The 21,327-nt window shown below is 37.2% G+C and overlaps 1 protein-coding gene across 1 annotated transcript; it reads right to left on the reverse strand.

Annotated features, from left to right (window-relative positions):
- Positions 1-14,495: 14,495 nt before the first annotated feature.
- On the reverse strand, positions 14,496-19,500 carry LOC149838415 (light-induced protein, chloroplastic-like). The gene is made up of 3 exons (XM_090006560.1): positions 18,951-19,500; positions 18,649-18,844; positions 14,496-15,089 (listed from the first exon to the last, which is right to left on the reverse strand). Exons 1-3 carry the CDS (start codon positions 19,397-19,399, stop codon positions 14,781-14,783), a joined length of 954 nt encoding a protein of 317 aa, XP_089862686.1. The 5' UTR covers positions 19,400-19,500; the 3' UTR covers positions 14,496-14,780.
- Positions 19,501-21,327: the final 1,827 nt, after the last annotated feature.

Here is a 21,327-nt window from a genome sequence, read left to right on the forward strand (position 1 = left end):
TTTTATGCATTCTTTTTTTTATATATTACACAAATATATATTATCCATAAAATATATAGATTGGGAGGAAGGGGAATGCCGTTAATTATGCAGGGTGCAAAACCAGCCAATCAATCTATGAGATGAGGACAAAATTTTAAAAATAAAATAAAAACAATGCTGACATCATCCTTTATCAGCCGGTTTTAGGATAGAGTAGAATTAATTTAATGGCTTGGAAAATATTGTATGACATTTTTTATATTGACCGTATGATTCGTCGGACGCCGGAACCAATGCCACAAATATTATTCTTCACAATTTTTTGCCTAGGAAAATCTCAAGATAAATTATTATTATTTTGTTTTAAAACATTTGAATGAAATATATGAAGTATATACAAATAGAAAAATATACTATATCATCGAAAGTATAAAAGTGTGTAGAGAAACTTAACAAATTGTTTCTATCACATTATTGGGGCAAAAATGTGATAATTTTCATGAACACAGATGATATTTTGAAAATATAACGCCTTTTAAAGAATGTTTCATCCTCAGAAACTATTATAAAAAATTGTAGAATTTTCAAAATATCGCCGATATTTATGACATAGAGGGCAACCAATTTAAGGATAATCGATTCATTAGCACCCAAGAAATCAAGCGCTGATTGAGGGAAAAGAAGAAGATGAGTCCCGAGCATAGTGATAAATATATATCGCAGGATTTACCAAAATCTCGTGATGATATCGCAATAAATTGCCTGAAAGTTTAAAATGGCAATTTCTCACGAAATTTTCAAAATATTGCAAGATTTATGAAAAAAACATAAATACCGTGATTTAAATGCGATATTTATGTTTTAAACGGCTATTTATCACAAAAAATTATGTATTTTCATTTTAAAATAATTTTTATTAATATTTTCTTATAAAAAATAAATTTTTAAATTTTAAATTTATTTTTATTGCCAAAATTTTGCCGAAAAAAATGCGAGATATTATGAAATTTTTTCAAATTCTTGCAAGTTTTTGAAAAACGAGAAATTGCCGATAAAAAAATGTTTGTCACTATGGTCCTGAGTACTGGATTCCCGGGTCCACTTGGAAACCCGTCTCTGAGATGAGAGAAACCTGTCACCTCAATCCTTGTCTCATACGGCCCACTTGTTTGTCGTGTTCTACAAAACATGTGGTGGGTCATCTTTTAAAATTGGTGGGACTGCTAATGACAAGGAGGAGGCTGAATTTGGATTGGTTTGGGCAAGGTCATTAGGGATGTTAATGGATCGGGTTTGGGTTAGATATTCAACAAATTTTGAATTCGACTGGTAGGATTGGGTAAAACAGGTGCTATCCAATTAGTAATCAGATTCGGGTTTGGTATGTAGCTTTGCATCCGAATCTAGACAAAATATAAATTTAGCAGACAATCCTACCCAATTGCATATTAAACATATGTGATTAGTTACTTGGATATATACCTTTTTCCATCTCTGAATTTGAATCTGAATCTGATTAGGCAAGGTCTGATCAAGTTGATTCAGTAAACTGAGTTCCAACCATTCACAACTTTTTCAGGGTTCATAACAGGTCCATTGTTAGTTGGTGACCTCACTTTTTTTTTCCATCAACTAGCTAGGTGCAATAGTTACTGCATAAATGGGGATGGTGAATCAGCCGATTGAACCCAGTTTGCGTTGTTTTGATATAGGCTCAGTCTGATCCAATTCAAATTTGGTTGACAGATCATTCGAGAGGTAGGCTCGAGTCCGGATGCTAACTTACTCTCTCATATGAGAGATTGTACAAGCAATCATACTCCTACCAACGGGGGCTACGCTTGTATGAAAGGAGCAGTTAGTGTAAGTCACCTTGTGTTGGGACGTTACAAGTTCCAAACTGGTAGGAGTCTGCCTAACCCCAGCTTTCTCTGTCAAAAAAAAAATTGTTTGGCTGCCAAAGAAAACCCGCCCCGGCCCCGGCCCCGGCCCCGGCCCCGGCCCCGGCCCCGGCCCCGGCCCCGGCCCCGGCCCCCGGCCCCACCCCTTTCAATCACCGACCACACATTGACAGGCTTCCAATTGGTAAAATCATTGAGGTCCTCCATGCCTTCTTACTGAGTACACCTAACTTCAACCTTGCAGCAAGCAATGCCACCAGGGATTTCAAACTCTTAACATCGCCATCAACTTGGTAATGTTCGCATCACAAGTCACTCCTACCACGTTTTGGACAGCATGATCCACCTCTAGTACTGCAAAGAAACCGTTAGAAATGATCGCTACATGAGCTTAGAATAGCACTTGTTTTATCCAAGAGCCCCTTTAAACGCTTTTCGTGTCCATCTGATCCTACCCTCGTTTTGGGTTCATTTAGATACTCATTTTCAACCCCGAATAGATCCCATTTTTCGTCATTTTCTTCCCTAATAAAAGGTTGTTAAAAACATAGCCACAAAGTAAATTATTGGCAAGGGAATCTCAATATACTTTGAAAAAATGGAAAATAATTGTACTCTCCTTGCAAAATGACGTGCTTTTCAAAAATACCTACCAATTTGACAAACCCCTCGTATCCAAAATAGTCAATGCCTGACTTTTTTAAGATATTTTTGCCCTTCTCACACGTGAACTTGCTAAGGTTCATACGATATATAGGTATTTTGTAGAAAGTTCACAACCTTTTAATAAAAAGGAGATTTTACAAACATTCGCAAATACAATACAACCTTTCTGAATATAACCTACTAACCTCACTTAAGTAAATACTCTTCAAAGAGCTTCATAAATATGTGTGACATTCACAAATACCTACTATGAATGTTCTGAATGTTTGCATTTTGACGAGACCTTCACAAATATAGTATGACATTAAAAAATACAGTACGACCTTCGTGAATATAACATGCAAACCTCCTTTAACTAAATACTCCTCGAGGAGGTCCGTAAATATTTGCTGACATTCACAAATACCTATTGCAAATGGCCTCACTTATTTGCAAACATCTTCATGACATTCACAAGATGATTTGCGAACATCCTTTGTATGTAGTATTTTGTGTCTCATTTGTGAACTTTCTGAATATTCGCATATTGGACATGAGATTCACAAATTTGCTCTAAACTTAAATGTGAATCTTCCCTTGTTTTTGTAAATATTCGTACGAGCATTAAATGTGGCACTTCATTTTTTAAAAAGTAATGGTTCACTTTTTAGGGTTTTTTTGTGGTTCCCAACCCCTTTTGTCCCCATAGTATTTTTTCAGACAATTTTTTGATAAAATTCTTCGATGCTATTGCTTACTCTCCATCTTGTGGCGACAATTTATTGCCATCTTTTTTAGTGTCTGGAACATCATTGGTTGTGAGATATTCTGGTAAGCATATCTTTAACAATTAAAACAATTATTTCTTAATTTTTTTTGCATGAATCAGTTATTTTAACTGAATATTGGCACAATAAGTTATTTTGTAACAGAATTGCATGATTCTCAAGTTATCTTTGCATGTTCAATAGCCTATTTAGTTTTTTTTGTTCAATTTATTATCATGTGAGTCTCTGTTTCTCGCTTTATTTTTATAATTTGATATGACTTCATTTTCATGTGGTCGTTTATCTGATGTAGTCATGAGCTTTACACTGCAGAAAAATTATATTTAGTGCATTGATTATTAAATTTATTATTTTTGAGAAGTGCATTGATCAGATTTTTTATCATTAATTTTTTTTAATATAATTGTTTATGAGAAGTGATTGATGGATTTTGAACATCTTCATGCTTATTAGTCTGCACCTTTTCATAGAACCTCTTATGAGAAACAATTTTTAAAAGTTTGCAAAAGGTTCTTGGTCCTATCTTGTTTTTTGTTTTTTATTATTTTTAAAATTTACTTTTTTGTTTAGTATAAATTATTTTTTATCGAATGTTATACATATTGTTATTAAGACTAATCTCTAAACATTGTATTATATCAAAAAATAAAAATAGAAAAGAAATTATAATAGTAAACCTTTTGTTTCTATTTTAATAAATATTTATTGTATGCTTCATCTTTCTTGTGGGCTTTCATTTTCTTTTGGCTTTTTTATCTTGCAAACAAAAGATAAAAAATAAACTAAAGAGACATATTCTTGCAATGCATTTCACAAGGCATATACAATATTTAATGTTATTTTTAATGTAAAGAGTTGATATCTACTTTTGTTAGTTGCTATGAAAATAATTTTCAATAATTAGTTTGTCCATTTTTTTATAGGTCGTAGAGGCAAACAAGGTCCAGTGCTCATGAAAAAATACTTTTTTCATTAGTCATTGTGTATAATATGTATATCAGATGTTTGCAATCAATTTTAATGTTATATTCAATCATTCATTAAATTACTATATATATATATATATATATATATATATATATATATATATATATATATATTCTTGCAATTCAATCTGTAAAATATTATATATGCATGTGTGAAGCATGTATGCATGATAAGCAATTCAATGATTAATTTGTCATATATGTGTGAAGCATGTTTTTAGGATAACTATTCTTAGTATTGATATACATTTATTAAATTATCATATATGTGTGTGTAAAACATGTTTATAAGATAACTAGTTTTATTCTTGCAATTTATTCTTTAATATTATATGTGTGTACGAAGCATGTTCGTAAGATAACTAGTTTAAATATTGCAATTCATTGATTAATTTGGGTGTGAATTTGAGTTTGAGTTTAAATTTCAAATTAATGTTACATTGTGAATTTTAAGAGCATTTTAATTGTGAGTTTATATTTTCATATAAAACTTGAATTTAAATTTGTATTTTAATTTAGAATTTAAATTTTTATTTTAAAACTAAGTTTGAATTTCAAATTGAATTTTTTGCTTAAATTATAATTGGAATTTAAATTTGAGTTGTAAGTTTGGATTTGAATTTTAGTTTTGAATTTTAAATTTATATTTAAAATTAAATTATGACTTTAAATTTTAATTTTTATTTAGCTTTTAAATTAAGAATTAAAATTTAAACTCGATTTTGAATTGAAATTATAAGTTTGGATTTAAATTTTAATTATGAGTTAAGATTTAAATTTGAATACTAGATTTTGAAATGTGATTGTGAAGCATGTTTGTAATATTGGAATTTAATGATTAATTCATCATATATGTATGTGAATTAAATTTGAGTATTATATTCAATAATTAAATTATGATATTTGACTAATTTCATGTAAATTTTATTGTGATTACAAGATTTATAAGGTCAAGAATCTGAGGATTTAATACGCTTTATGCATCGATTCTACTAGTTTGAAGCCAATGAGTGGTTCTTAACACTATCAGAGGAAGCAAAGGAGTTGCTACATTGAATGTATTTTCAAAAATTCTTGGAGCTCACAATATAAAAAATTGTTCGTAGTCTCGTAAATTGCATGGTGAAGTTTTGAAATCCAACAACCAACACATTTAAGTTCTCTGGTTTTGAGATGACCATCATCTTGGAAGACGTGGCATGCATCATCAGACAAAAGCACCATAGGAAGCCAGTGAATGCATATCGGTTTGAAATTTTTAAGCTCCAATGTCAAGTTTTATTGAAAATCATCCAAAGTTGCATTCATAGGTGAAATATCGAAGTTGTCATGGTTGAGGAATAAATAGTAAAGTAAAGAGAATGAAGGGAAAGTTAGCGTGTGTTGGAAGAAAGGCCAGTTATAAGGTAGACAATAGTTGTATTCGTACTCCACTTCTTGGGTACCTATCTATTCATTGACACTGGTGAAGAATTGATTCATTCATCATATATGTAGTTGGTGCAATACCTAGATCACATCGATGAATATGTATGGAAAACCGCTTCACTAGCACACTTGTATGTAAGTTTGAGTCATATGAAGCGTGAAATAAAAAACTTGTGCAACATATTGATGTTGTTTGAGGTATGAATATTAATTTGATTTTTCTAATATGAAAACATGATTTTATTATTTTTTATGTAGTAATTTATAAATTAATATGTGTATTGATCCTTGCATGTTTGGATATGGGAGCACATATCTATTAGAAGACCCCTTGAATGTGACCCAATCCCTTAATTTCTACATATTTTTATGTGGAGTAAGTCACGTTGGAGGCAACCTAGACTTAGAGGAAGCAGAGGAGGAGGGAATGATGGAGGGATGGATCTTCAGTTGAGAAGAGCCCAATGCACTGCAAAGTTGTGCGTATTGGCCAAAGCACATGTAAGTATACATGAAAGTAGTTATATTTTTATAACTAATGCAATATAGGACTTTAACCGTAAATAAAACTTTATCTTGTAGGTATCGTGGTAACCCTACAAAGACTCTATTCTACGAGTTGTTGGTGTCAATTGGAGTATATGAAATCAAAGAATGTATGAATTTCAGCATCATCATTATTCTCATTGTAAAAATTTGTTGTTTTATTGAATTGTTGTTTTTTTCACAAATTTTGTATTATCTATATGAATTTTTAGTTTTAGTTGGGTTTGTGGTTTGGTTATGAAGTACAAGCAGGAAATTGTTGTTTCACTTGGTTAATTATTTAGTAATAAATTCTCTTGGATTTCTCTTGGATGTATGAAATGTGTTCATGTTAGGATTCTTATTAATAGAAGGGTTGAAGGACACAAAGTTGTAAGAATGAATGTTTGATTGACGCCCACCAAGTATTCGATGAAATGCTTATGAGAGATTTGAACATTATACATGACTGTCCAAGTTGTCTGCATATCGTCATCAAACAACGAACATTTGAAATACAACATCTGAGTACGATCCAAATAAACATTGAACTTGGTACAGTTATTCTGGAACGATAATAACCGGTGTTTTGTTGTCTTTTTTGTTCATTTCGCCCAATCCTAGACAAACCACCAAACATATCCTATATGAGTTCTCATTGAGACAACTATAACCTACTTTTAGAGGCGATATGATGTCATGGCGTTAATTCCAAATGCTATCCTGTCAATGAAAGAATGGCTAGAACTTGTCAAGAATGGCCAAACATAAAAGGATAATAAAGCTATTTGTGATGTGAGTCTCTTATATGATGCAATCCAATGTCGCTAACATTGTTTCTCATGAAAATCTCAGGATAAATTAAAATTTGTTATTTTCAAAAAAATCTCAAAAATATATCTGAATATATAAAAGTTATAATAGAATCATAAAAAAATATAAATATAAATATGGTTTTATCACAGTATTAAATATACCGACAAAACATGATATTTACAAGGCAGGTGATATTTTGAAATTATTGCTTTTTTCGAGAATGTTGGCAAATATGCTTGTAATTTGTGAAATTTATGCAATCAAACCCTTACTTCGTGCCACCTGACCAAGAGCCTGGTACAAGGATGATCTAATCCACCATGCATGTGTAATTGGATGTCCTCCTTGCATAATCCTCATCACTTTGTCATCCTCAACGAACCTGGTCCTCGAATATTGTCTAACCAAGATGCAAACATATGTTAAATTTAATAGATTAAGACAACATTAAAGTAACTTATTATAACCAAGTTGACTATCAAAAAAAACTTATATTAAGAATAGTATATGAGTGATGTGTAGCTGCACAATCAGTAGAAGCGGGATGACACTCAAGGTCAATTTTAGCAAAAAGACGTTTACTGGCGCACTAAACATGTGCGACAGTAAAGGTCCTGGGTGCGCAGCTAAAGGTCCCAAACCCTTTACTGGCGCAACTTTAATGTGCCAGTAAAGATCTTTTTGCCTACTCCATTGCGCCACGCGATGGACGCTCTTCAGCTGGTAGTTGTGCATCTAAGGGTTAAACAACTACCACTTTTTCATAATAGTAATACTGACAACTACTAATTGTGCACGTTAGTTCAATTTTTTTATATTTACAGGGAGAAATTACAACCCCCAGAATTAGAGACCCAGCCACGTTGGCTCTGCATGTCATACTTACTAGTAAAACTACGTGGGCTTACCCCTTGTCCCCAAGGAGTCGCCACACTTTGGCTTATGCAAGGGATGACGCCCATGGGTTTTGAACCTAAACCATCATACTAGCGGCTTAAGCCCCATCTCACTATGCTAAACCCCCTTAATTTGGGGTCTCGTTAGTTCAATTATTATTCAAAATTTATAACAATTAAATGTAAAATACCAACACTTGCCTGTATTAACGTTAAGATTTGATTGAATATGGCAAGGGACGCTACTTGTGGGTTTCAAACTTGTGATGTCCCGTCAGCAGCTTAATAAATTTGTCAAGTTTTAGTAAGGCTTCTTATAATTTTTATAAGTGCAGGATGGTGTTAGGCAGACCCCTACCAGTTATACAACTATACTATTGGGTTTTGAACCTGCAACGTCCCAACACAAGGTGACGAAGAAGACCTTTTTTTTTCTTGATAACATAGAAAACCCGCTGTTATTATATGAACCGATACTTTCGGCGTTTGCGGTTTAAAACTCCAAGAGTACTCCTTCCTGCCCACCTAGGTTATTCTACTGTTAGCTTTGACCTTACAGTAAGGGACACACCCTGGGTGTCGAACTCACAATGTCCTTCAACTTCAATGTCTCATGTGCACCCATTTAGCCAAGTTTATGGATCCCTTATGGGTAAATTAAAGAGCTCTTAATTATTCACCCATCGAGCCACTGGGAGCTCCTATTTAAGCTTTCCTCATTGAATAAGATTCATTCAAAAGTTTGTTGGTGATATCAGAAGGATTTAATAAGATTCATTCAAAAGTTTGCTTAGAGTATTATATGGCAATAAGGGTTTGGAATTAGGGATGTTTAGAATAGCAAAGTTTCAATGTTTCGGGGTCAAATTTCAATATTTGTATATATTTTTTTTTGGCAAATTTCAGTTTTTAATCGTTTTGGTTAATTAGTTAGCTTTCTATTAACTGCCTTCAACGAGAAATATGAGATTTATTTAAAAATTTAAGTTTTTTGCGTGAATAGGAGTTTGATGTTGTAAATATGGATGTATTGAGTTTTATTTCATTAGTTTTTAGAATTTCCTTAGAGCTTCTTTTCCTTGTAGGCACATGCCTAGATGCCCAGTGATATCAATGGATCAGATTTGGGTCAAATATCAAACACAATCTGAATATGTTTAGTTGGATTTCAGTACATTAAATCACATCTGATTAATTAGTAATTGGATTTGGATCCGGTAGGGAGTCATGCATCCCAATCTGACGAATCCAGTCATCTTTTAATATATATTCAATTATCTATTAGCTAATAGGTAATGTTGTATAGCTTTTACCAATCCTAATCAGAGTCTGGCTCCAAATCTAACGTATTCGGAAGCATGAATAAAGAAGAACATTGTCTTCTTAGAAGAGTTAAACTTGAGTTCACAGGACCCTCTCTGAGTTCCCAAAGTAAAAACTATGATCCCTTAATCCACAAGGGTTTTTTTTAGGTCTACTTGGACAAGGAAAAGAGCATATAGCTCAAAGAGATCCTTGAATCTCCAAGGAAGAGGAGCAAATACCCAAAAGGAAACTCATTTTATTAAAAAAAAAAAACTGAATTCAAAGCAAAGATCGTCCTCTCTATCCAAGACCCCTTACTTGAAGTCCAAACTCTTTAAGGAATCTAAGACATCTACCCTTATACGAAGCCTCTCTAAAAACTAAAATCTTATTGAGACTCTCCTACGTACGTACCTCAAAAGACTCTGCACTTTCCTACGTAAACTATAACTCTAAGACTTGGACTTCGACTCCATATTGAACTTATATTGATTTTCTAGAAATTTCCAACCCATGTGTTTTACATCAAAATCTAATTATGTCAGATTACATCCTTAGAATTGTCGCAATCTTGGTTACCGATCCTCAAGACTAGATCCATTAATAAGTCACTTTACATAATTCAACATGGGACCAACCTCATCGCAATGGTTCTTGGTTCCACAAAAGTGAGTCCAAGAAGACAATATGGTTAGGTGTGGGCTCCAAAGGTTAGTTGGTCCATGACTTGGCTTTGGTGCTTACAAACCAGACATGATCGCCAAAGAGACCAACTAAAACCCAATATGTATATCTGTATCTCTTCAAAGAATGAGCATCTTACATGATTTATCTGGCTGTGGTTTTTATGATTTTATCCACATGGAGCGGGACGGATCCAAGTTAATCCAGATGGATGGCCCAGTCCGACCGGTTGACAGACCTACCTAAGACCATCAATAGGTGAGTTTCCTTGCACTTTTTTTTTTTTTTTAATTAAGCCGAATGTTAACCCATGTAGGATTTGAGCTCAAGACCTCTCAGTTATGATAGTGTGACCTAACTATCCAGCTATCTCATTTGTATCCTTAAATAGATTAGGGTCCCGTTTCTTACACGGTAGGGAAGGAAATTCACTTTCGTGTGAAAGGGACACGCAGTTGGAAAGCCATCTCACTTTTTCGTACAAATGGCTTCCCCATCCCTTCTAGTGGAGAAGCCATTTCGTGTCAACAAATGAGCCCCACAGAATACGGAAGGCCCAATGAATTGTCGCATCGGCCAACACTTTCGTGTAGGACCTTTTGTTTCACAGTGAAGAGAGGCAAATTTGACAACTTTTGTTTCATGCTCTTTCCTATGAAAGATACTCTCTTTCATACAAAAATAGAGCATTTTACCTTAAACAAACATGTCAATGAGAAATATAGGGTGGGATGCACGTAATAAATGCAAAAAAAAAAAAACCATCAAAATGAGTTTATACCTTCCTCTCTAGGTTAGCACTTTCCCTCCAAAGTGACCCTTTCAAAGGAAAGAGGCTTCCCTTGTGTGGAAGGCGTAACAAATGCCTGGATATTAAAAGATCAAAAAATAGTTTTACATAATAAAAAATTAACAAATTTGTGTCCTCATGTCCAACTTTTCAAAAAAAATCACAAACTCGCGTCCTATTGAGGGTCAAGGTTAGCTTGTTTAAATGAAGTGGGCTCGAGTGTTAGTAAAACAAAGCTAAAGCAGGCTAGGGAATGTGTGTAGCAGGGAGAGGAGAATGCACAGGGTTTAAGAGAGTTGGTCATAGAGCAGGTGATCATGAGATAGTTATGATCAGCTGGTCGTCTAATGGCAGCATCAACAAGAGAAGAAGAAGGTTCAATAGAAGAGGAGGGTGAGTGCCGAGGAGAGTCTGGTGAGTTATCAACAGGAAGGTGGACCACAGGGGAGGATGGGACAGTCGGATCGAGAGAGACAGGAATAAAAAGAGGGACTATCGAAATGGAAAAAATTGGGTGAGAATGATCTGAAGGGGGTAAAACGACATGCTGAGACAGACCCCACTCTAAAAGGTCGGGTGAGAGAGGACGATCAAAGTGACGAACAAAACCAAAGACGGACTCGTTAAAGTAAACATGACGAGAGATATAGGTTTGGTTGGTGGAGAGATCAAAATAGAGATAACTCTTGTAACGAGAGGTATAGCCAAGAAAAATACAGGATTTGGTTTTAGGTTGAAATTTAAAAGTATGATAGGGAGTCAAAAGCGGATAGCAACGTGCACCAAAAACACGAAGATGGTGATAGTCAACAGGTTTGTAAAAGAGAAGTTCATACGGTGGCTTGCGGCCAAGTACTAAGGCCGGAAGACGATTGATAATGTAAATGGTTGTGTAAAAAGCATTTACCCAGAAAGTATAGGACAGAGAAGCAGCATGTAACAGGCTTAGCCCGATTTCAACAATGTGCCGATGTTTGCAATCAATGAGTCCATTCTATTCAAGGGTATGCGGGCATAAAAACTGATGAAGAATATCATGTTCGCGTAAAAAGTTTTCAAAATCATGATCGATAAATTCTCCTCCATTATCTGACTGAAAAGCACGAATAGAGAGTTGAAATTGTTTTTCAATTACATGCTTGAAAGTCTTAAAATATTCAAACACTTAGACTTAGCATGCATTGGAAAAAATCACTAAAAATGAGAAAAGTCATCCACGATAAGGAGATAAAAACGAAACCTATCTCTGAAAGAAACTGGAGCGGGTCCCCAAACATCGGTATGGAGAAGCTCAAGAGGTGATGTTGTAGAAGAAAGAGAGTGACCAATAGGAAGTTTGTGAGCTTTGCCAACGAGACAGTTCTCACACACGTTTATTCTTTTATTTTTATTAACAGAAATTGCATTACTAGAATTTAAGAAAGAAATTATCTTCTTATTTGCATCTTCGAGACATTGATGTCAGAGATCAAAGGATGTCATTTTTCTTGCATAGGTCGCCACTTTCATATGGTCATCAGTTTTGATTAGATAAAGTCTCACGCTGGATTTCAATCTCTTGAGGCGGATCTTGCCTTTTTTACGGCCCTTAATAAGAAATTCAAAGGACGTGAATTCAAAAATACAATCATTATCTTCAGTAAATTGGCTCACAGATAAATGATTCTTCGTGATATTAGGAATATGAAGAACATTTTTTAAATCAAAAGAAGAGCCATGTGATTTCAAAACAAGATTACCAGTGTGGAAGATGAGAAGCATCTTACCATTACCAACAATGATTTGCTCACCCCCATGAGATTGAGCTTTATTTGAGAATTATTGATCATCCATAATGAGATGATTTGTAGCACCAGTGTCAGGATACCAATAGTCATCGATGGATTGTTGAAGGGACATTGCAGAGAAGGCTTTAGGGATATCCAAACAGTTTTTGAAAATATGTCTTAGTTTTCACAGTATTGATAGGTGACTACTCCATGGCCGCCTTGATGTGGTGCAACTGAGTTGCTATTAGGCGAGTTTTGAGAGGGATTTCTTTCTTGGCCCCTTCCACATCCTCGATAAAAGTTGCAACTGCGACCGCAACCTTTGAAGGCGGAAAAGGTAGTATGCTGAGTTTTGGGCATTTCAGTGGGTTTGGCATGAATCAGAAGCACACATTTTTCTTGATTAAGAAGATCATATAAATCTGTGAAGGTATAAAGGGTTGGATTGGTTGTGAGTGAGGCCACAAAACTCTCATACTCGAGAAGGAGATCATTCAAGGTTATCTAAACTAGTTCCGCATCATCTACGAGATAGTTGGCAGCGGCAAGAGAATTAGCTAAAAAATTTATACGGCCTAGATATGATAACATATTCATACTTTCTTTCTTGATGAAAGTTAGGTCTTTCTTCAGAATCATGAGTCTCAAAGGAGATTAAGACCTATATCTTTTTCCAAAACAAGCCAGGCTTCACGTGTTATTTTTGTTCTCATAACTTGACTGAGAACCGTCTTTGAAATGGTCGCCTTGATTCAACTGAGAGTCAGTTGATCAGAACGAACCCAAATAAGATAATTTGGATTCTCTGTTTTACCTTCATTTGACGCAACAATGAACCGGTATGGTTGAGGTGAAGAGTCATCGACAAACTTGAAGAGATCTTGGTTGATCATGACTGGTTCGAGCTAAGATCTCTATAGTATATAATTGTCTTGATTTAATTTTATCGAGACGAGATTGATGATAGCATTTCACTGGGTCATGGAAAAGGAAAGCAACAACGAGGAGGCCATTGAACACTTCTTGTTTGAGCTTGATAGCTCTGATACCATAAAAGAATAATGAAGTTGATTGATAAACTCGATAATCACTCTCTTGGATCGAGTACTCTATTTATAAACATAATAATGGTACAAGAGTTTGGAATACACGGTTTTGATATAGCGATAATAACTATCAAAAGATAACAATTATCAAAACAATAACAACAATTATTGTTTTTTATAATATTATCAAAAATGATAATACTGATTTCAGATCTGACTATAATTCTGATCTAATTTGGTTTATCCAAAATATGCGATCAGTCATGGAAGGAGTCCAAATTGACGCTGGAATTTATTTCTGAGAGATCCTTATCTTGGTCGGTTGTAACCGCTTTATCATTATCTTTATCACCCCAATCCCTTCTAGTGGAGAAGCCATTTCGTGTAAAACAATGAGCCCCACTGAATACGGAAGGCCCAACGAATTGTTGCATAGGCAGTGCATCAGCCGACACTTTCGTGTAGGACCTTTTGTTTCACACGGAAGAGGCAAATTTGTCAACTTTTGTTTCATGCTCTTTCCTGTGAAAGAGACTCTCTTTCATAGAAAATAGAGCATTTTACCTGAAACAAACATCGAGAAATATAGGATGGGACGCACATAATAAATGCAAAAAAAAAAAAAACAGCTTCCCTATCAAAATGAGTTTATACTTCCCTCTCTAGGGAAGCACTTTCCCTCCAAAGTGACCCTTTCAAAGGAAAGAGGCTTCCCTTGTGTGGAAGTGTAACAAACGCCCTTATATTAAAAGATCAAAAAATAGTTTTTTATAATAAAAATTTAACAAATTCGTGTCCTCATGCCCAACTTTTCAAAAAATTCACGAACTCGCATCACAAACTCGTGTCACATGTCGGGTGGCAACAGTGTCTTTGTAACATAGCTTTAGCCAATAGAGTTGCATACTGAATATGCAATATAATGGAGGGCAGCATCAAAAACTTACTCATATAATTCCAGTAGAAAATGCAAACAAGAGTGATACTTCAGGTACATGTTGACAAGCAGTTCAGGCCTCCATACTGAGTTACAAACCCCCCTTCAAATCATTAATTTAACAAACTCTCTCTGCTCTGTTGAAAGAGGACAATCAGGTAGGCCACAAGTATACATCACTACTAAGTGCACAAATTTAACAATTTTATGATTATAATTAACGATCATCAACAACAAAAGACATGCCAGAATGCAGGCACAGAGACTGTGGGATGGTCTTTCTCACTTGAGTTGACTGCCTTCCTTGATCAGCACAAAGACGCTGCTCCCATCCCCCCTTGAGATCCTCAGCTCATGGTCCAAATAGGTTGTGAGCAACCATGACTGAGCCCTCTCAGAAGTGATCGGGAATTTCAATGGCGGCTGATTGGCGATCGTTTTGGCAACTGATGAGGCAGCATCTTGCACCGAAGTGATCAACCCTTTCAATGGCGAAAGGTCGATGTTCTGCCCCAAAATTGCCACACTTTCCGGTATCACGATTGAATCAGTGAGTTGGGGTGTTCCAATCACACCTTCTTCAAACTTTATCTGCCAACAGCAAGCACAAGATAAACAGAGTAAGAGCCTTTGACGTGCATCACTGCCAACGGTAAGCAATTCAACTAGCTTTGTTCTTGACAAGTATGCTGCTTCCTATGACTATCTTTTCTTTGTAACTCTGCTGTCATTAGTATTCTTCTGTTCAAAGACTAAGATGAAGATGAGAAAAGCATAGTTCGTATGGCTCATAGGTATCATTACCAAAATACCTCTCTTCTACCAAATGAAAAATCTAGAGATGCAAGTTCCAACTCAAAGGACATTTTGTGGTAAGAAACGAAAATTAGATCAATGAAGATCTTTGTCTTGCTTTTCGGTAACCTTTCCATCAACATCATTGGTTCCTTTGCATTGTCCTTATTGTTTTGATGGACAACTGAATATTGTCCCACATCTTTATAGCCATGTGCCCACTCCAACATCCAAAAGAGACATCTTTTTATGGGAGGGAAGGGAGCAGATCAAGTCATTGTCTAAAACTTATGAAAACCACAATGGAAACGAAGCAAACCACAAGATAAAGAGAAGAAAATAACAAGAGAAGACAGGAGATTTACGTGGTTAGGCACTCAGACCTACGTCCACAGGGGAAAGAATGAAAATTCACTAGCAAAATGTGAGGAAATACAATGGCGAGATACAGAGCTCTCAAAACCCTAATCCCCAATACACCCGAAAACTCTCATACCCAATTCTCAAAGGAGGTGGCTATATATATGACAAAAGGCATGAAACCCTAACCAGTACAAAAAGGAAAATTACAAAACTGATCAGGTTCCGCACTCTTGAAGAGGTTTAATGTGCGCTTCAGTCTCGAGCCTAACGGCCTGATCTTTCCACTACCACCACAAACCTCATTGAAATTTCTCATTATATGGTCACCAAAATATTTTTTGAATCGGAGCGGGTCCAGAATTCAAGACACCTACAACATAACTGATTCCTCAGTTATATTCAATGCTCAAAGCACTCAATTGATGGAGTTGTGTATGGACCCAACTCTCACGGTTCCCAAGTGAAATGTGTGGTTCTCAAGTGAGATGTATAGCGGGGATTGAATATAACCGAAGAATCTGTTATATATAATATGACCTGAACTGCTCTCCAGAAGGGGCCTCATTCCCTGTTGCGCTCTGAGTTTAGTTCCCCTCTGAGTTAGGAAACTTAGTGGAACCCAATGTTCACTCATAATAGGACGCAACACTATAGAAGAAAGAGAAACTTGTTGGCTTTCTTGCGTGCAGAGGGGGACATAACACTAAAGAAGACACAATCTTCTCTTTCTGAAGGACTGCTGGGTTTTGACTATTCGGTGGATAATTCATGGATCCTCTCAATCTATTTCTTGAAGTTAAGGGTTTGGCTGTACAGTCTTTGTAGGTAAGAACCATCGCCTTGTAAGCTCACGCATTTTCTCCTGTCTTAGTTTATTGTTGTCCCATGGAAACAGGCTTCAGTTGAATCAGATAAATCTTGTGCCCTATATGTCATTATTTTTACTATTTTCTTTGAGGTTTGAGTTTCAAGTAAAGCACATATTAAAGAAGCAAGGGTTGCGCATGTTTCTCATAATTAGTATCAGAATCCTAAGATCATGAAATCCCTATTGGCTCAGCATTGGTAGTCTTGTTCATTGTAGTTCTTTTCAAGTTCAAAAGCCTCAAGTTTGACAGATCAAAACTTTCAACTAGGAAATTGAAGATGCATGTAATGTTGGTGAAAGATGAATGCATGGTAGCCTTAGAAAAGCGACAATGAACTTGACAAAATGCCCAAAGAGTATATTATGCAAGCCACAACATAGAAAGAAGAAAGAAAACAAGGGAAGACACAAGATTTACGTGATTCGGCACTCAGACTTATGTCAATGGGCGAAAGGAGCAAAATCCACTAGCAAGATATGAGGAAATACAAATGTGCGATATAGAGCTCTAAAAACCCTAATCTCCAATACACTCAAAACTTTAGTACCCAACTCTCAAAAGGAGGCGGCTATATACGATGAAGGGCATAAAACCCTAGCGGGTAAAAAAGGAAAAACTACAAAACTAGATAGCTCGATCCATCCACTACCACCACAAACCCCATTGAAAATTTCCATTGTACTACTATCAACAAAATATTTTCGGATTGGGTCATGGATCGGGGCAGGTCAGAATTCAAGACACTCACAACAGAGTAATTTTAAGATATGAATCAGTTGGCCATGGCAGACTTAATTTTCATCTTGTAAATTAATGAACGAAAAGTTTGTAAAAGAAGTGAAAAAACACACATAAAAGTAAATAAATTTCTAACACCAACTTTTGCTTCTTTTTTTCTTTTTGTGTTTTGACGACTCCATAGTCTGAAAATGGCTAAAGGATCTGTATCAAAATCAACTGAATAGATATAATGAGCTATTGATGTATGGCTTCTATTCTGCTATTTGCCCTTTGTTAGAAGTTCAACTTCCAGTCAATATGTGGCTTCTGCAGTACTAAAAGTATACATACTCTAACACCAAGGAGCCAAAGAAAGCCAGCTTTTGGTTATGCTACAAGCGGCCCTGACTTTAATGACCGGTCTATCTCGCTCTGTGGTAAGGCCAAAGCCCTACACCTTATTGAGGTTGTCATTCTCAAGAGAAGGCGGCAAGAGAGAATGCCTGCCTAAGGTGCTAGGTGTTAGAAAATTATCTGAAACATATACTCAATCAAACAAGAACTAGAAAAATATGAGAGTTCTCTTTAAAGAAACAGTTGCCCTTCTAGGATCGAATTCTCAGTATAATAGGGTTGACTGCAACTTTGCTTATAGGATACAATGAAGCCATGCCTTCTCTTAAACACGACCTCAACTTGCACTATGGTGGCTGCCATCGCCTTTGAGTAGCTTTTGATAGAAAAGTGAAGGGTAAGATGCAATAGAGGAGAATGAAAGGGGACACATCACAAAGGGTTCCTCATACATATAGACTTATGTGAGTAAATGTTTAATGGTTACATATGTCATATAATGGCTAACTCATTTAAGTGTCTAACGATAATCAATCCCTTTAACAGTCAATTTGGAAAAGTGTAGAAAGTCAAGTCAAGCTTGATCATGAGCGTAACCTGGCTAGGTGGCTTGGTCAAGGTCAAGTCAATAGTTGCAGTTGGGTGAATACATAATTTTGAGACATAAATCCAACAATGGGTACACAAAGTCACTTTGTCTTGAAGAATTAGAAGGGGGGCGGGCAGAGCTTCTTCCATCTCTTTGTACTTCACTCAGATATGAACAACTGGCAGGTCAATGGATTTAGAGGCGCGGATTGAGAGTTTTTGCGGGATGATGAATGGTGTCTGGAAGGAGGAAGTAGAAGGAAAATTAGTGTTCCCTCACTCACTCAAACAAAGATTAGAAACACATGGATGCCGAACAGAGAGGAAGAAGATGCAGAAATCGACAGAGCCGAAGGAACTCCTACAGACCTACTACGGTACTACCAACTTCAAATGAGAGAGAATATTGCATCATTTACTCTATAGGGACATGAATTACTAGATTGATTAGGCGGGTTTACCTGCACGCGCTTGGGGCTTCGGATCTCAAACTTGGCGTTGGTGCTCAAGGAAGTAGTGGCCAGCGGCCCCGAGAAGAGAACCGAATTCTCCACCGTGAAGTTGCTGGAGTCGATCGTCTGCGATATCTCCGCCACCTTCACCAGCGGCAGCGTTCCGGTCGCCAACAAGGGGAACAATTCTGAGAAGGAAGTGTAACTGCAAACAGGAAACAGAGGAACCCACACTCAAATATCCCAACGCTGGAGGTGTTGGATAGATAGAAATGAGGGAAAGCAAGCTGTGATTCGTTTCAGCTTCTTACGCGAGGATCCACTTGCCGTCGAGGAGGGTGAGGGCTTCGGTGGGGGCGGGCGTGGGGTTCTTGGCCTCCAGCCTGGTGATGAGCTCCACGACCTCCGCCCTCGTATCGCTGCTCGCCCTCAGCCCCCGATCCGTCCCATAGAAGGAATCGACGAGCGCGCGCTTCAGCTGCGCGAGCTCGACCGGCTCCTTCTCCAACGGCTCCTCCACCGCCGTCTCCGCCGAGCTGCCGGCGTCAGCGGCCGCCACAAACCGGCCCCATCGCTTCACCTTCTGCCTATCGTTTTTGGTGAGTGATAAGGAGGAGGGACGGCGAGCGGCGAAGTTGGTGGCGGAGGGGCGGAACCCCACGAAGGTCGCCACCGATCGACGGCCCGCGGGATAAGCTGCAGCGGCGGGAGCTGTGAAGATGGGTCGGGTGGAAGAGGGCGAAGAAGTCAAGCTCCCCATTCTCTCAATTGCCCACAGATCAAAAGGTCACACCGCTCTTCTTTGTTGCTAGAGACGACCACAGCCAGAGAGAGAGAGAGACTGAAACAGCGTACACGTCTCGTGGGTACGCATTTATTTATAGCATCATGAATTTACTGTGGTGAGAGTTGAACCAAGAAAATCGTTCACCATGGTCTTGCACCGACCAGACGGAGTTCATGTGAAAAGTTGAGGGGAATCTAACTTCTTGATATTTCAAAAACACCATCACTTTTTTTAAACAATTTTTTTTACGACTCGTACCATTGGGTTTTGAACTTGTAACGTCTCATCACAAGGTGACGTGCACCAACTGCTTACTACCAAACAACCGCAGCTCTCGTTGGTATTTTTTTTTTTTTTTTTACGATGAGGAAACCTTGCCTGCCCAAGAGAGAAAACCCCGGATAAAGTCCCCATGACCACCCTGCTTAGATGGCCCTAACTATAGGCCTCCACCTATAAAAACCCTTAAAGTCCATTGCAAACCCCAGTAGTACTCATAATTTTGGCCTTGTGGCAAAGGATGTACACGTGAGGTGTATTTGAGGGTTGAATCTGGTTTGGGCCCCGTTTCAAATCTCACGTCGAGCCAAGAAATCCAAAGATTTCTAGAGTAAGAATCTGGTTTGGATTCCCATAATATCGTGAGATTTTCAAATTATTAAATATCGGTAGAGGCCTTGTTTGTAATGAGGGCGATTTCTGCAACAAAGTGATTGTTTCCATTGGAAAATCGCTGCCACCTTCAACTTTCTTAGGTATAGCACGCGTGATTTCCATTTTCCTTTGCAAAACTATTAAAAAATGTCGATGTCCTAAATCTCATTATTGGGATTTTATTGACATGATAAAAAGTTACGTTCCTCAAAAAAAACTCAGAAAATATCAGCATATATTAAAATGAAAAATACTAGAAAATAAACAAAAATAGAAAAATATAAGAAAACCTTAAAATTTGAAATGTTAGTATACGGTTTAATTTGGTGCTTTTTGTTCTCATATATAGGGGTGGCAAAACCTGACAAGACCCGCCAACCCGCCTCTTAGGCGGGTTTGGGTTTGGAAAAAATGAACCCGTTTAATAAACGGGTTGACCCGCCTAACCCGTTTATTAAACGGGTCGGGTTCGTGTTAGGGGTATGCCAGCCCGCCAACCCGCCTGACCCGTTTAATAAACGGGTTAGGCGGGTGGGTCAACCCGCCGACCCGCCAACTCGTCTGCCAACCCGCCAACCTGACCCGTCAACCCGACCTGCCAACCCGATCCGTCAACCCGCCAGCCCGACCCGCCAACCTGACCCGACAACCTGAAAACCCGTTTACCCGACCCAACCCATTTATTAAATGGGTTGGCGGGTCGTGTCGGGTTACCCGTTTATTAAACGGGTCGGGTTCATGTTTGCCACAGCCGACCCGTTTAATAAACGGGTCGGGTTCCGGTTGAGGTATGCTGACCCGACAACCCGACCCGATTGCCACCCCTACTCATATATTAACTTTTGTAAATATCATATTAAATCATCATTTTTTCGAAATATTGTGGGTACTTTTTTACCGTGCACAAAAAATATACTGGAAATGAAAATTGAACCCTAATGGGTTCGTAGAGAGTATAATGAGAACGAGGGCACAGAAGGCAACAAGAAGAATAAGGAATCTCTCTCTCTCTCTCTCTCTCTCTCTCTCTCTCTCTCTCTCCAACACCCATCACCCTCTTGGTTCACTTTCTTCGCAGGACACCAGCTCCCTCCTGTTGTCTCACATGTGCAATATCTTCAATTTATTACTATACGAGAAGTGAGAATTCATTGAGAAGAATGATAAAAAGTCATGTGCAATATCTTCAATTTATTGCTTTTCACAACTTACAATATATAGTTTATTCAAACTAAGCACACCCGTTA

The sequence above is a fragment of the Nuphar pumila genome, chromosome 5, assembly GCF_984573655.1.
Source record: "Nuphar pumila chromosome 5, dmNupPumi1.hap1.1, whole genome shotgun sequence".
Taxonomy (NCBI): Eukaryota; Viridiplantae; Streptophyta; class Magnoliopsida; order Nymphaeales; family Nymphaeaceae; genus Nuphar; species Nuphar pumila.

Bases quoted from the DNA above. Each gene is read 5' to 3' on its own strand.
- LOC149838415 (XM_090006560.1), bottom strand. From the start codon at position 19,399: ATGGGGAGCTTGACTTCTTCGCCCTCTTCCACCCGACCCATCTTCACA. The intron at 18,845-18,950 runs GTAAGAAGCTGA...TCCTGTTTGCAG, and splicing joins GACGGCAAGTGGATCCTCGC to TTACACTTCCTTCTCAGAAT. The intron at 15,090-18,648 runs GTAAACCCGCCT...TGCTGTTGGCAG, and splicing joins GAAGCCCCAAGCGCGTGCAG to ATAAAGTTTGAAGAAGGTGT.